This window comes from Nematolebias whitei, chromosome 21, assembly GCF_014905685.2.
Source record: "Nematolebias whitei isolate Nwh7 chromosome 21, NemWhi1, whole genome shotgun sequence".
In the NCBI taxonomy this organism is placed as follows: Eukaryota; Metazoa; Chordata; class Actinopteri; order Cyprinodontiformes; family Rivulidae; genus Nematolebias; species Nematolebias whitei.
In genome coordinates this window covers 14144675-14160052 of record NC_056518.1, presented here as the reverse complement: position 1 = coordinate 14160052, position 15378 = coordinate 14144675, and the positions used below count along the sequence as shown (strand labels likewise).

Genomic DNA, 15378 nt, shown 5'->3' with positions numbered 1-15378 from the left:
TATAACATTTTCCAGGTAAAAATATCATCTGATGGTTTAAGCCTATACGGCCTTGTGGAAACAAACTGCTGCATGCTTCAATCTTGATAAGAACACAAAGTAATTTTAATAATAATATTAGTAACAATAACAATTTGTAATTTTAATTTTAATATATTTTTAAGATCATCAATATAATATATATCATGTAGTAGCATCATGTATGGTATATGGCTACATTATAACTGCAGATATTAACCTGCCACCAAGGTAACTGTTCTGTGCCAAGGTCTCCCAGCCTTAAAGTGTGCTATGATTTTTTTTTTTTTTTACTATTTACATTAAAAAATAATTAATAGATTTGTCATTGTGTCAGAAAAGGCTGGGAAGTTCAAGGAGATTTTTGAATTTGGAATCTGGAAAATTATTATGAATTTATCATTTGCTATAAATGATCTTGTAATTGAAACTTTGCAGGAATTCTGGTAAAGTCAGTCCCTGAAAGAACGTATTTACAGTATTGTGTGCTCAGACCTGACTACACTGTGGACGTGAGGGCAACACATGGGCAGTAAAATCTCAGTCATTGACCTCCGCTGCCTTTCCTTTCTCTCTGCCAAGTTTGGAAACTCAATCTTATTACATGTCCATGGATTTTGTTTTCAGAGGTCACTGACATATTTCTCTTGATTCTGCACTAACACGTACTTCAGCGTCCTCACTGTCCTGATGCAAGATCTTTATTTTATTAATTTTTTCACTCGCATCCTCTTTTTTTTTTAATTCTTCCAGGCTTACCCCAAAGATTGGATTTCCATGGAGTGAAATTAGAAACATTTCTTTTAATGACAAGAAATTTGTCATCAAGCCCCTAGACAAGAAGGCTCCTGTAAGTATTGCATACATCTAATCTTTTAACCTTTATTTATACACGTTAGTCTCATTGAGTCACAAGGGCTTATTTTCAAGAGACCTGTTTTGTAGTTATAAATATGTACATTTTGAATGTTACAAAAGGAACTTCTCACTCAACAGATTGAACTTAACATTTCAAACATTGCAGCTGTAAATAAGAATCAATTTTATGTGAATGCTGTGAGCTGAATGACTAAAAGCTAAAAGGATAACTACAAGGTTAAAGTAACAAAACAGGCTAAAAACTAAAAGGAGAAAAATATTAGCCAGAAGCTAATATGTAACAAAAAGCTAGCTAAAAGTTGTGAAAGGCTAGCTAGAAGGTGAAAGTAGAGCTACAAGTAGCAAAAGGCTGAAAAAAGCAAAAGGCTAGTCTAAAAGCCAAAAGTAGCATAGAAGTAATGTAACAAAACTATAGTTAAAACTAAAATGATCAGAATGTAGGATATAAAGTGCTATGTGTGTAATCATTGTATATTTCTATACAATGATTAAATTAGTTATCTGCATTTAACCCATCGCACCTGCGATACACCCAGGTGGAGTAGAGTTGCATTCGGGCCCAAAAAATCTGATCCAACCCGGCCCCAGCCTGTAGCCATCATTTCTGAACCCCACCCCACCAGACCGGATGAATTACTAGTAATTAAAGGTCCGAACTCAAAAAGTACACCAACATTTTTAATTAAGCTTTGAATGCTTGTAGAGTTATTAACGGTCGGCGGATGCGCGCGGTTGAATAAAAGGGGCAGAAGATCGGAGCTGAGGGGGTGTTTGTGCTTTCATGGCCGTCAAAGCGCATTAAAACCTTGTTTCCGCCTGCATTCTGCATTAAGACTGCTCTGACATGTCTGCTTTGGACTCGCACCTGTTTGGATCATCGGCCGCGTGCGTCCGCTGAGTGCAGCGGCTGAATGAACGTCCATTTGGGCGATGGATCACTTCCTGGCAGTACAGTCCCTTCTGAAGCTTAACTGAACTTTAGTTTACCTCTTTCAAAGCCGGTCAGCTCGCGGTGAAATGGCAGTGTGTGGCTGGTGCCTGTATGGCAGGCCATGTTGACATATATTTGGATCGCGGCTGATCCGCTGACGCGATCAAAAGCCCAACACCGACCCAGTCTGCCCATCCAGCACATTATCATGGCCCAGCCCGCCCCGAATTCAGGTCGGGTTGGGCCGGGCTTCGGGCCCAGGTTAGAAATTACAGCTCTAAGGTGGAGCAGCGGGCAGTTATGTAGGTGCCAGGGGAGCAATTAGGGATTGTGTCTTGCTCAGGGACACCACAGAATGTGGGCACAGGGAGTTGACCCTGCGCCTTTCTGGTCTCAAGCCGGCTGCCCTATACCTCTGCACCACAGCGGCCCCTAACAAGTAGAGAATTAAAATGAATTAAATGCATCTCGGTGTGTTTATATGGAGAAAAATATTTGTAAAAAAGAAACCTTTTGAAAAATATACAACTTATTATCATCAAAGCAATAAATGTTCCCAAATGTGAAACATTTGGACATTTGAATGAATATTGTAGCACTAAGTATGCAGAAGTATAAAAACTGAAAAAAAGTACAGAAAAATGAATAAAACAGGAAAATGATCTAGATGAATTTAATATAATGATAAAAGTTGAAGGAGAATGTTTTATGAAATCGTCTGATGGTTGTTTTTTGTGTGCCCACTGAAGGACTTTTTATTCTACGCTCCGCGACTCCGTGTCAACAAAGGCATCCTGCACCTTTGCATGGGCAACCATTCTCTGTACATTCGCCGCCGCAAGGCCGACACCATCGAGGTTCAGCAGATGAAGGCTCAGGTCAAACAAGAGAGGCAGCAGAAGAAGATGGAGAGGTAGGAGGAGCCACTGAAGCTGAACCTGTGGGATAGAAACATGTGATCTGAATGTGTGTGTTCTACAGAGATCAGCTCGACAGTGAGAAGAGGAGGAGGGAGGCTATCGAGAAGGAGAAGGAGCAGATGGAGAGAGAAAAGCAGGAGCTGATGACGAAGCTTTACCAGTTTGAAGAAACAACGAAGAGAGCAGAGAGAGGTGAGACGCATCACATCATCACATCATCACATCCAAGCTCCACCAGTGCAGTGCTAATAAAAAAGGCTCATTATTGCAGATGTATACAAATGTTTCCTAAATTATGTTAAAATAAATATTTCAAACCAGTGCAGAAAGTCTGCTGTCCTCTGCTGTCTGTCTGCCAACAGACACAAAATAAAAGTCTATTGTCTGACGCTGCTCCCTCATTTTCTAAATTATTAACAATCTATAAGTTAATGTTTATCACTCCTCGCCATAAACAGTGTGTGTGTGCTCGAGTTCTTTTCTCTTATTAGCAAAATATCTCATGAACGACTGGACAGAATAGACTGAAACTCACAAATTATAAATGTTGAATACACGTCTATTAAATCAACTTTTGGAGGCGGCTCAGTTCAAGATGTCTGCAATAGCTAAGCCAACTTATCCAACATGAAAATGGCTTAGACAAGTTTTATAGAGAATGAGTTAAATTTGGTGTGGTAGTAGCTCATAGTCATCCCCAACATCTACTCTGAGAGCGAGCACAACTCATGAAGTCTTGCGTGAGATTGCACATAACACCATTTATAAAGTTTAATGAAGTTGGGAGTAAAAACATTGTCCCATCTCATCAAAAGAGAGTCTTAGATTAACAATCATAAAAGGTGTCCAAAAACATGCATTCCTTCAACGAATGCTTAATTTACCAAATTTAAATAAGTTTATAGTTGTTAGCAAGCACCACACATATTCCTCTATGTTCCTTAAATCAGTGGTTCTCAAAGTGAGCCGGTGCTTGGGGGTCTCCCACTCCCCAAAAATAAAATACATTATTTTATTTTTTTACAAGCACCTAGATGTTTAATAATATGTTAAAACACACCAAAATGCAGGAAATCCCATCTACTTTATTAAAAATTTCTTGCGGCACCCCCCGCACCCCCCATCGGCCTGCCCGCTATTTGTGCTATTTACACTGATTGTTTTACAAATTAAGCCATTACTTGGTATGACTACTGCGGTTATGATCCTGTTCAGTTTGATGTAAAGAGTTTTCTGTAAAAGTTTGAAGAAGTGGAAAACAATTATCATGCTCATTATGTGAATAGGTAAAGTTTTAAAGAGGTTTTTGATGCTATTAATTTTCTCAAAACTGTCATTTTTGGAAGTTGAAATGAAAAATTTTGTTAATTAAGTGTGTTTTGAATGAAAAATACCCCATATTAAAAAGTATTTAAAAAAGCATTAAGGTTTGTCGTTCGCACCACACGTGGTACATGTACAAATTATACAGAGGGTCCCAGTTACATCCAATAAAAGTATAAATTGTAAAGAAAAACAATAATAAGATTTAAGACATGAACTAAGAAATAGGCTAAACTAAGAAGACACTAAACACTAATAGTACAAAAACAATACGCCAAACAGCAGCACAAACATGAGTCTGTGTGAGCAGATGAGCACGAATGAACACAGTAACATGAATAAATCAGCAGCATGGATAATCAGCAGCACACATCAACAATCAAGTGGTATTACAGTGATTTTTCACAGTGATTATTCTGGTTAGAGATTCATGAGTCTAACAGCTTTAGGGTAGAAGCTGTTCCTCAGTCTAGTGGTTCTACACTTAATTCTTCTCAACCTCCTGCCTGAGGGGAGTGGGGCAAAAAGTGTGTGTGCTGGGTGAGTGGAGTCCTTCATGATGCAGGTGGCGCTCTTTCTGCATCTAGAGGTGTAAATGTCTGTGATGGTGGAGAGGCTGACTCCAACAGACTTCTGTGCAGCCTTCACCACTCTCTGTAAAGCTTTTCTTTCTGCAGCTGTGCAGCCTCCATGCCACACGTTGATGCTGGAGCACAGGATGCTCTCCACTGCACACCTGTAGAAGGAGGTGAGGACTGAGCTTCCCAGTCCAGCCCGCCCCAACTGAGGTTAACATAAGTAAAGAACAGGTCTTAAGTTTTTATGTTACATAAATATTTCCATTGCATTAAAGAGACAAACTGAAAAAAAATATTTAATAAACATGAGGGTTATGAGAGGATCCCTGAAACTTTTTCTCCCCTGTAAGACGTCCTGAATCCAAAAAGTTTGAGAAGCCCTGGTCTAAATAATATAATGGTCAGGTACACCATGTTGCTGACACCTAGAGACACTAAAGTAACTGTGGCATGCATTCAAAAAGTGGAAAAGTATCTTAATATTGAAGAAATTGAGCATAATGCATAGGATTTCCCTCATGTTGTCATATAAATGGCATATTTTTGAACTTGGTGTGACCAAAGTGAAACAGGAAGTGACATCAACAGGGAACTTCCTGGTTCACTGAAACAATATTATTTGAACTCTGACTCTTCTCTCTCTGATAGTGACTCAAATGAAGCATCAGATTCTTCTGTCCTCCTTTGTCATCACTTCCTGTTACTGTGAACACCCAAACAACAGCACTGAAGAGTTGTGGCATCATTTAACAAAGCGAATGCTCCTCTTGATCAAATGAAAACACCTTTTTTATATCATTGATTATAAAATTGTGTTTTAAAGTATCCCAAGTTCTTAAGAAAATAGAAAAACTGCTTTAGTTTATTATTTTTGTGTCACCATTTTTGTTTTTCTTTTAAAAAAACAATGTTTTGTGTTTTTTTTGTTTTTTTAAATCATAGTCAAACAAACTTTAACCGAGCCTGAAGACAAATAAAATAAAATAAAATAAAAAACAGTGATCACAAAGCTTCCCTGTGATGCTGCAGTGCCTAATAGATTTTCCCGTGTGCTGACTTGGTCCCGCAGAGCTTCAGGAGCAGCTGGAGCGGGCCAGGAGGCTGGAGGAGGAGAGGAGGAGGGTGGAGCAGGAGGCGGCCCGGCTGGAGGCTGAGAGGATGGAGGCCATAATTGCCAAGGAGGAGCTGGCCAGGCAAGCTGAGGAGCAGATGAAGAGCCAGGAGCAGCTGGTGAGTGTACAGCGCACAAGTGAACAAGTCCTGATTAATTGTAAACACACATGAGCTGCTTCAGCAGCAGCTTTAACTGTCTTCAAAGTATGAGTCAGGATCAGAACATTTACTGGAAAATGATGAAAAAAAATTATGACTCTGAGCTAATACAACATTTAAGGTTTTATGATTAAGTTAGCTAATTCTTAAAAAAAAAAAAAAAAGAAGTCTTGTTTCTTGATGCACAGCTTTGAAATAAAGCATGAAAACTAAACACCAAACATGTGGTTTGAGTAGCAATGATGTGCTGTGAGTTTTAGTTGTGGTGCTTCACATAATACAGTAAAAAAAAAAAAAAAGAATAAAATAAATAAATAAAATAGAAATAAAAACAGGATATGGGTGAAATGTATATAAGTACCTGCGCTCCTGAAGCTCTTCTTCTCAGGAATCAAACATCATTTAAAGTTTAAACGTCACAGAAAGTGGACTTTACGTCACTGGACTGAAATTTATTTCACGGTCTTTACACAATTTAGATTTTTGTTCAACCAACAGTTGATGATGTTACACTAACATCTCGATAGTCTCCATCTTCTACTACATATTCATAGTTGGGTCGTGAAGGTTCTGGAGAGAAACCCAGACGTCCATCTCCCCACTGATGCTCTCCAGCCCCTTCTGTGGGACTCAAAGCTGTTTCCAGACCAGAGATGGTATTTATTCCATTCAGTGAGTGGGTCTGCCTGTCTCTTCCCAGTGGGATGCGCAAAGTGGGGGGCATCCTTATCAGATGCCCAAATCCCCTCAACTGGTTCCTTTTGATGAGAAGGAGCAGTGACTCTACTCTGAGCTCCCCGCAGATGATGACGTCTTTACCAAACCTTTAAGGCTCAGCCTGGCTACTCTGTGAAGAAAGTTCATTTCGGCTGCTTCTATCTAGAATCTTGTTCTTTCGGTCATGATCCATTCTTCATGTCCAGAGGTCAGAGTTGACCAATACATTGAGAGCTTTGCCTTTCGACTCAACTCTCTCTTCATCACGACCGTCCGAAGCAGCTCCATTACTGAGGACGAATACTCGCTCCATCTTACCATCACTCATGAACAAGACAAGACAAAACTACCGTTTGTGTGAACAGCCTGACATTAAAGTATTACGGTAAATTTCAGAAAGGTTTTGTGAAATATTTCCCCCCTCCCGCCTGTTTATTTGTGACATAATGACACCAAATCCTGAAAACTACATCTATCGCAGTAAACATGAGGTACTGTATGTTTGTGAGTTCTAGTTTTTATCTGGACACATTTTGGTTTGTTACGTTTTAGGCTGCAGAGCTGGCAGAGTACACCGCTAAGATCAGCGTCCTGGAGGAGGCTAAGAAAGCAAAGGAAGAAGAAGCTGAGACATGGCACATCAAGGTTGGTTTCTAATATTACACTCGAGGTGACGTCAAGGAAATTACCCTAAATCACACGATCTGCTTTATTGTTTGCATATTTGTTTTTAAGATAATCCAGATTCACTTAACCTTTGTTTATGTCTCTTTCTATATATTAGTCTTAAAAACTGTATTCAAATTCACGACACACACACACGGCGTATCATTCTGTTTAAGTAAACCACCATGTATGTGAAGAAGAAGAAGAATGGTCCAGAGACAGCTTGTCTTGTCCTTCAGCTGCTCATAAAAATCTAGCACTGTGTATTTTAGGCTTGTATTTTGGATGATATGCAGGTTAACTCAAACATGCACCTCCTTTCTTTCAGGCGATGGAAGTGGAGGAGAATCTGATGAAGACCAAAGAGGAGCTGCAAAGCGTGATGACTCCCATCAACTCAGCTCCTGCTGCTGCGTCCTCGTCCTCCTCAGACAGCGAGAGCGACCACGAGCACAGCGAAGAAAACAGCACCTACAGCGCCGAGCTGCAGACGCAGGGCATCGACGACCATCGCAAGGAGGAGGAGAGGCTCACCGAGGCCGAGAAGAACGAGCGTCTGAAGAAACAGCTGATGGTGAGTTTACCAGGAGAAGTGGGGGTCCAGGATCCCTCTTGAGCAGAAAAGATGGTCTGATCCAAAAAGTGCTTACCCTTCATGTTTAACTTTTATTTTACATAAAAGAAATTGGGCTTTTATTGTTTGAATGTGGATTCATTCATTCAAATGTTAAAATGTTCAGCTCATTCAGCTGATTCTGCCATTTTGTTTTTTGTAACATTTAAACTCTTCCAAAAATTTAGATATAAAATAAAAAAACCTCAACAGAAATACATTGAAAACTTTTCTGTTCTTTCAGAAACGTTCTCTTTGACATCTACTTCAGCATACTGGCTTTGGTAGTGTCTTCTGCTACTTTTAGATTTTAGCTACCAGCTTTTCTTAGCTTTTAGCTAAGCTTTTGCCATTTTAGCCAGAATTTTGCTACTTTTAACTTTTAGCACAATGGTTTCATGGTTAGCACTGTTTCCTCACTGCAAGAAGGGCCTGGGTTCAATCCCTGGCTTGGACCTGGGGTCTTTCTGAGTGGAGTTTGCATGTTCTTGTGTTTGTGTGGATTTATTTCCGGGTACAGTACGCCAACTCCGGTTTCCTCCCACAACGTAAAAGATGCATGTTCGGCTGCCTTCAGGCCCGGGCCTCCCCTGCAAGAGATCTGGGATTTGCCACGTTAAAGAAAGGTTCATAAATAATGAAAATATAATATTTGGGTAATTTTACATTTCAGATAGCCTTTTGTTACATTTAGCTAGCATTTTTGGCCCTTTTATCTTTTAGCATTTTATTTTTTTAGCTAGTGTTCTGCTACTTTTACCTGTAACTGCTCTTCTTCGGCTTCTTCAGAAAATCCCAGCAGTCATTCAACATCTAATTTGACACAAGCCAAGTTTTGTTGATTTAAAAAATTATTTTTAGCAACCTGCTGTGTACGGTAGAGCCATCCATCCATTATCTTTTCCCACTTTTTCCATTTTGGGTCACGGGGGTCGCTGGTGCTCATGTTCGGCAATCACTGTGTGAAAGGCGGGGTACACCCTGGACGGGTCTCCAGTCCATCACAGGGACACATAGAGACAAACATCCATTCACTCTCTCACTCACACCTAGGGACAATTTAGAGTTACCAATCAGCCTAACATGCATGTTTTTGGTCTGTGGGAGGAAACCGGAGTACCCGGAGAAAACCCACACATGCACGGCGAGAACATGCAAACTCCACCTAAAAAGGCCCCCGGACTGGAATTTGAACCAGGGACCTGCTCGCTGAGAGGCAGCAGTTCTACCATTTGCGCCACCGTGCTGTATACGGTAGGGCCATGGTGCAAAAATATTTTTTTACCCCCATAATTCTGAGTAAAAAAGTCAAAATTCTGTGATTAAAGTTAGAATTAGATACAAAGTAGATATATTCCTGACTTTAATTTCAGAATTCAGACAATTAATCACAGAATTCTGACTTTAATCACAGAATTCTGAATTTAATCTCAGAATTCAGATGTTAATCTCAGAATTCTGACTGTCTCAGAAATAAGGGAAAAATTATTTTACTGTGGCCCTAATCCTCTTACATAGCTGCACAGTTAAAGGTTCATTATTTTGTTTTGGAGAGGTAATAAAATACAATTTGACAGTTTTTATTGTAAAAACAACATTTTCCATCTGCTTTACTTCCATTTTTCAAGTAAATTTGATCAATGCGAACTTTTAAAGTGTAAATTTGTGAACTGAAGCGTGGATTCCCCGTGAATTAAACACGAAACCCGCCTCCTTCACAGGACCTGAGCTCAGATCTGGCAGACGCCCGGGACGACAGTAAGAAGACCGTGAATGATATGCTGCATGCTGAGAACGTCCGGGCGGGCCGCGACAAGTACAAGACCCTCAAGCAGATCCGCCTGGGCAACACCAAGCAGAGAATCGACGAGTTTGAAGCTTTGTAGAAACTTAAAAGACCTGATCTGTCCAAACCCCTCGAGAAGAATCTGTTCAGCATATTTAATTTCAAGCAGAACGTAATGATTACAGACAGATGCTGAAGAACCAGAAAGGAACGGTTAGACCTCTGCACCTCGGTGCGTTTCAGCTAAAGCTCTGCTGTTGTTGTTGTGAAACCTTTCTCTGATTATTCTCAGTAACTTGTAATTCTGGATGAAGATGTGTCTGTCCCTCAGCTCAGCTGTGAGATGAGGGCAGAACAGGAATCATATACTGTATTTTTCGGATTATAAGGCGCAATATCAACAAACGGGTCTGTTTTCATACATGAGGTGCGTCAGATTATAAGGCACATTTAGCGAAACAAAACAGTCAAATAAGTCAAACTTTATTCAACTCATTCACAATAACCACATAAAATCAGTTCGAGGTTAGCAACTATGTGAATGCATAAGACGCACCTGATTATAAGGCTCGCTGACGATTTTTGAGAAAATTAAAGTATTTTAAGTGCACCTTAAAGTCCAAAAACTATGGTATGTGTTAATAGAAACTAAAGTTGCCATTTAAATATGAAACCAAACATAAACAACTCCATTTAGATTTATTTAATATAAAAAAAACAATCCATGCTGCAAACAACTTCTGATTCTTGTTTGAATTTATCGTGTCGAACTCAAGTTTCAAGGTTTTTTTTTTTCTGCCTGGCAACATTAGTCTTTAATATTTCTTTATTTTATCAACATGTCATAGCTCAGCACCTTCATGAAACACTAAATATTGTTTTGTCAATAAATGTTCCACGTGTCTCAATGGATCCCGTTTATCGGACACAGCTGACGTTTTATTCTGCATTATTTTTTAAAGGAAGAGAAAACTGCTGGCATTAAAACTACACATGCGTGAAAAGTTGTACTTGAATTTTTTTGTGTATTTGTGGTCAGAAATATTATTTTATTTGCTCATTCTGATTTATGCTGGTGACTAGTCCACATGTATCCCATTGATGCAAGTCAGAATTATTTGGTGAGACAATGTTTTTATTTAATTATGATGCTTTGTCCAGTAGAATAATAATTTATTATCTGTCATACTGTGGTTGAAAAACTATCCAACCATCCCCATAACTACCAGTTAGTAATTCATGTGATTTTGTACATTTAATGCTACGCCTCTTTTATATGTCAAAATTTGAAAAACATGCTCAAAGTTATTTATTACTTTTTTAAGTTGGCTGGCGCTGAAACAGAATCAGATTTTTTATTTTTAGCCCCCAGTGAAAACAAATTGAACGGCTGTTCTGTACACTTTATTTTACGAGGTGTACCTCTGTTATCGAGACTGTTTAACCTCGAATGTATCACAGATGGTTGTGGGGAAACGAACTGATTGATTGATCAAAACCACTGATTGTGAGTCTTTTTTACTCAATCTGGAGGGGAAAAAAAACAAAAACAACCTTTAAGTAAATGTTTTTTTGTTGTTGTTTATGAAATTTATATGCAAACAAATAACCAGAATGCATAAAATTAGGTCTAAATAAAAACTTTTTTGGCAACAATAAACTCTGTCCTCCTGCTGGAACCTCAAAGCCTCACGTCTGACACGTAATGTGTGATTTCAACTGAGTGCTCTGTGAATGACTCTCAGCTACTACCACGCGAAATTAGTTTCAGTAGGATGTGGCAGCCATCTTGAATTATATTAATCTTAAGAATTAACAAATTGTACGTGTACATCCACTGATTACTTCCTGAAAGTTTAATTAAAATCCATTCTGTGGTTTATATTTTGCTAACAGAAATCCAGCCAATTGTGTTGTGGAATGAGCCCTGCTTCACAGAGTTGTTGTGAATTACTCTCAGCTACTACCACACCAGACTTGAGCTCAAAATTATTAAAACTGACTGAGTTATAGCCATTTTGTGTTGACCCTTTTTAATTGACTGTGGCAGCCATATTGAACTGTGCTGACTACAAAACTTACAGGATTGTAGGGGTACATGCAATGAATAATTTTTGAAAGTTTCAGTACAATCTGTCTCGTGGTTTATGAGATATTTTACTAACAGACATACAGAGTTGACAACAACAGTTAGAGGCAATGTTTTTAAAAAACAGATCTCGCGCCATCACAAGCTCTCAATGTACTGGTCAACATCACTCACAGAAATTCAGCTTCAGTCACGCAGGATGTTTTGATTGACACGAGGGTAAAAACTCCAGAGGGAGCGCGTTAACTCCACGGAGCCTCCTCCTAAAACTCCGTGGGATTGCCCGTGCGCGTCTTTTCTGCGCGCTCTAAATATAAACCGGTGACAAATAGTCCGAGTAGCCTACGGCAGCAGCCCAACTGTGATGTGGGGGTGGTGCGGCTCCATCTCCAAAAGTCTCCTCTGTTGGATGCGGAGTGCGTCAGGAGAAGGTCGCAGAGCTGCCGCGCGCGCGCTCCCTTGGTTCACCATGAAGAGACAAAACGCCAGGACGCTCGCGCTCATCATCAGCATCCTCACCTACCTGGTGGTCGGAGCGGCCGTCTTCCAGACCCTGGAGTCCAAGCAGGAGAAGAGTCACAAGAGGAAGCTGGACGTCAGGAAGCACGAGCTCATGCGCAAATTCAACTTGACCAAAGCAAACTTCGAGGAGCTGGAGCTGGTGGTGCTGCAGCTGAAACCTCACAAAGCAGGGGTCCAGTGGAGGTTCGCCGGCTCCTTCTACTTCGCCATCACTGTGATCACCACCATAGGTGAGCGACACTTTCATTTACAGCAATAATAATAATAATAATAATAATAATAATAATAATAATATGCTCAATACTCATTTTTACTTTAAATAAATCATGACATCTTTCCATTTTTAAGCATCTTGAAGTCTTTGTTTTCCTCTGTGTTCAGAAAACCCAATATTTAAAAAACTTGGTTTATCGACTGTCAAGCCACGGTTTCTAGTTTTAGACTGATCGTGTGTTGAGAGATGACAAAGTTAGGGCATGTGCTGTGAATGACTCTCAGTTTGCTTTATGTTTGTCTCAGTGTCCAACTAGTGCTGGTTGCCATCTTGAATCAGATGACAAGTTAATCCGTTCTAGATCCATTAAGTGAGTTTTATTAAAGTCTGTCCAGTAGTCCATTTGTTAACTTAATAAATCTGACTGAATCCTTGGCTCCAACCAGACGTGCATCCAGTGATTTTTTTTGCAGGTTTCATTGAAGTTGTTCATTGACTCATGAGATATTTTTAATTCTTGAGCAGCACCAGCAGGCAAAAACATTATCTCCTGCCTTTTGCCTTTCAACCTTACAGCCTCCAGTTCTAATGTTGCTTTCGATCAGGATGTCATTTAACCCCCCACATTAAAAATAGTGCCAGGATCACTTTCTTCCACCTGAGCACTGATCACTAAAATTAGCAACACTTTGCCAAAAAATGATGCAGAAATCATTAAAATCTTATGCTCTAACAACCGAGCTCCATCACAGATTTTACTAACAACGCACTTTGCTGCCAGACTGCAGGTTTACTTGTGGTTCCTATGTGTTTCTGAAAGCAGAACGGGAGGAAGAGATTTCAGTTATTGAGCTCCTTTCTTGAGGAACCAACTTCCAGTTTCTTTGAAACTGTTTTTTTTTTTTTTTTTTCAAGGCTGAAGTCTTTCCTTTATAATAAATCCTATAGTTAGTGTTGGTGTGAGTTTGTAGGCTTAGACTTCTGGAGGACAAATGGACCGCATTTTCTCACTCTGCTGCTGTCTTTACTCACTACTGTTAGTGTTTGAAATAATTTCTATGATTAATGTGTTTTTCTTTGTCCTTCAAAGAAAGTGCACCTGCTGCCATTCTGTGTTTAATTGTGTCCCTTTTCTGTAACTCTGGCCAGTCAAGACAGCGGCCCATCCTGAGCCTGGCTCTGCAGGAGGTTAATTCTTGTTAAAAGGGAGTTTTTCTTTTCTACTGTCACCAATGTGCTGCTCAGGAAGGGAGACGTAATTAAGTAAAATTTGACCCGATCTGCTAGTTTTCAAGTTAACTTTTACGAATTTACATTTTATATTGATTGTGAGAGTTAATGAAGTGTCCTAAGATGATGTTGTTGTGAATTAGCACTATATAAATAAACAGAATTAAAAATAGAGTCTAATTTTTTGTGGTGGGTGACAACAACAAAAAACTCTTTTTGCTTGGATCAAAGTTAATAATAAGTCAATAATCCAGGTAAAAAAAATCCAATCTTTTTACTCAGATGTGTCATTTTTGTTACTCCTGCAGAAACGTCAGCTGAACTCACAGAACTTACTTCATTCTAGCACAAGGTTCTCAGACGTATACACCTCAAAATATTTAAGTTCACCTGAAACGTATTTAAATCATGTACTGTACATAAAATCCAAGATGGCTGCCTTAGCTAAAAGAGAAAAATACCATAATGCAGCCATTTTTTATAGGTATTCAGCTGTAATTTGGTGTATTGGTAGCTGCGAACAATCCTTAATAGACTCTGACTGAAATTCAAAAATCCAAGATGGCTGCCTTAGCTAAAAGAAAAAAAAACATAACTCGGCCATTTTTAGAGCGATTCATCTGAAATTTGGTAGAGTGGTAGCTGAGGGCAAACCCAACACATATTACTGTCAAATCAACAATTTCAATATACAGCAGCCTGGCAGTCCCCATCAAAGTTTCCCCAGGAACTTTCTTCGTATTATTATTATTCAGTCAGGCTGCAACTTGAGCAATTGTTAATTAAAAAAGTTATTTACAGATTGTGTACAGCTCCAGATGCAACAAGAATGTTTTTATGCTAAGATTTGTTAATTACAACTTGGTTTTTTTAAATTCATGTCAAAACATATTCTTGAGATCTGTCAGTGAGGATTTGATTCATAATTTCTCTTTTATTCTTAAGTCAGTGGTTCTCAAAAAAATTAGCATCCAACCCGCAAAATAAAAGTGGCAAAATCTTGTGTACCCCAATATCTTCAGCTTATATTACAATAAAACCACTTAAACTTGTGCAGTGGAGAGCATCCTGTGCTCCAGCATCAATGTGTGGCATGGAGGCTGCACAGCTGCAGAAAGAAAAGCTTTGCAGAGAGTGGTGAAGGCTGCACAGAAGATGTTGGAGTCAGTCTCCCCACCTTCACAGTAGAGATGCACCGATCCGATATCAACATCGGTATCGGTACCGACATCGGGAAAAACTTCTGGATCGGGTATCGTGACAATGTGACCGATCCATGCATAATGCATACCAGCATAATTTACGTATCTGATTTTTCCGATCCATGATTCATGTTGGCTTCAAACTACGGAATGGATTTCCTGAACGGAGGCATGTCTCATGAACCAGAGTAATAAGACCCGCCTCACATTCAGGAAATCCATTTCATAGTTTGCAGCCAGCTACAACATGAGGACTGAGTTAGCAGCACTGTGGCTAACAGCTAACAAACTTTTCATCTAAACATGTCCGCTGTGTGGAAGTATTTTACACTAGAAATACCTCAAAACAAGACGGCATCGTGCAATGTCTACAGAGCCATAGCGCCACATTAAACCGCAGTAAAGTTAGTTTTACGTT

General features: G+C 39.5%; 2 protein-coding genes across 2 annotated transcripts in view; both read left to right on the top strand.

The window, feature by feature from the left end:
- Positions 1–10131, top strand: part of ezra (ezrin a) — a 20107-nt gene extending 9976 nt beyond the window's left edge. The window contains exons 7-13 of the mRNA XM_037695054.1: positions 772–868; positions 2578–2741; positions 2810–2940; positions 5719–5879; positions 7191–7283; positions 7633–7878; positions 9639–10131. Of these exons, the coding sequence (XP_037550982.1) occupies positions 772–868; positions 2578–2741; positions 2810–2940; positions 5719–5879; positions 7191–7283; positions 7633–7878; positions 9639–9803 (1057 nt within the window). The 3' untranslated portion in view covers positions 9804–10131. The remainder of the gene's footprint in view (positions 1–771; positions 869–2577; positions 2742–2809; positions 2941–5718; positions 5880–7190; positions 7284–7632; positions 7879–9638) is intronic.
- A 2025-nt stretch (positions 10132–12156) lies between these two features.
- kcnk3b (potassium channel, subfamily K, member 3b) overlaps positions 12157–15378 on the top strand; it is an 8281-nt gene continuing 5059 nt past the window's right edge. Inside the window, exon 1 of the mRNA XM_037694559.1 lies at positions 12157–12544. Coding sequence (XP_037550487.1) covers positions 12157–12544 — 388 coding nt within the window. The remainder of the gene's footprint in view (positions 12545–15378) is intronic.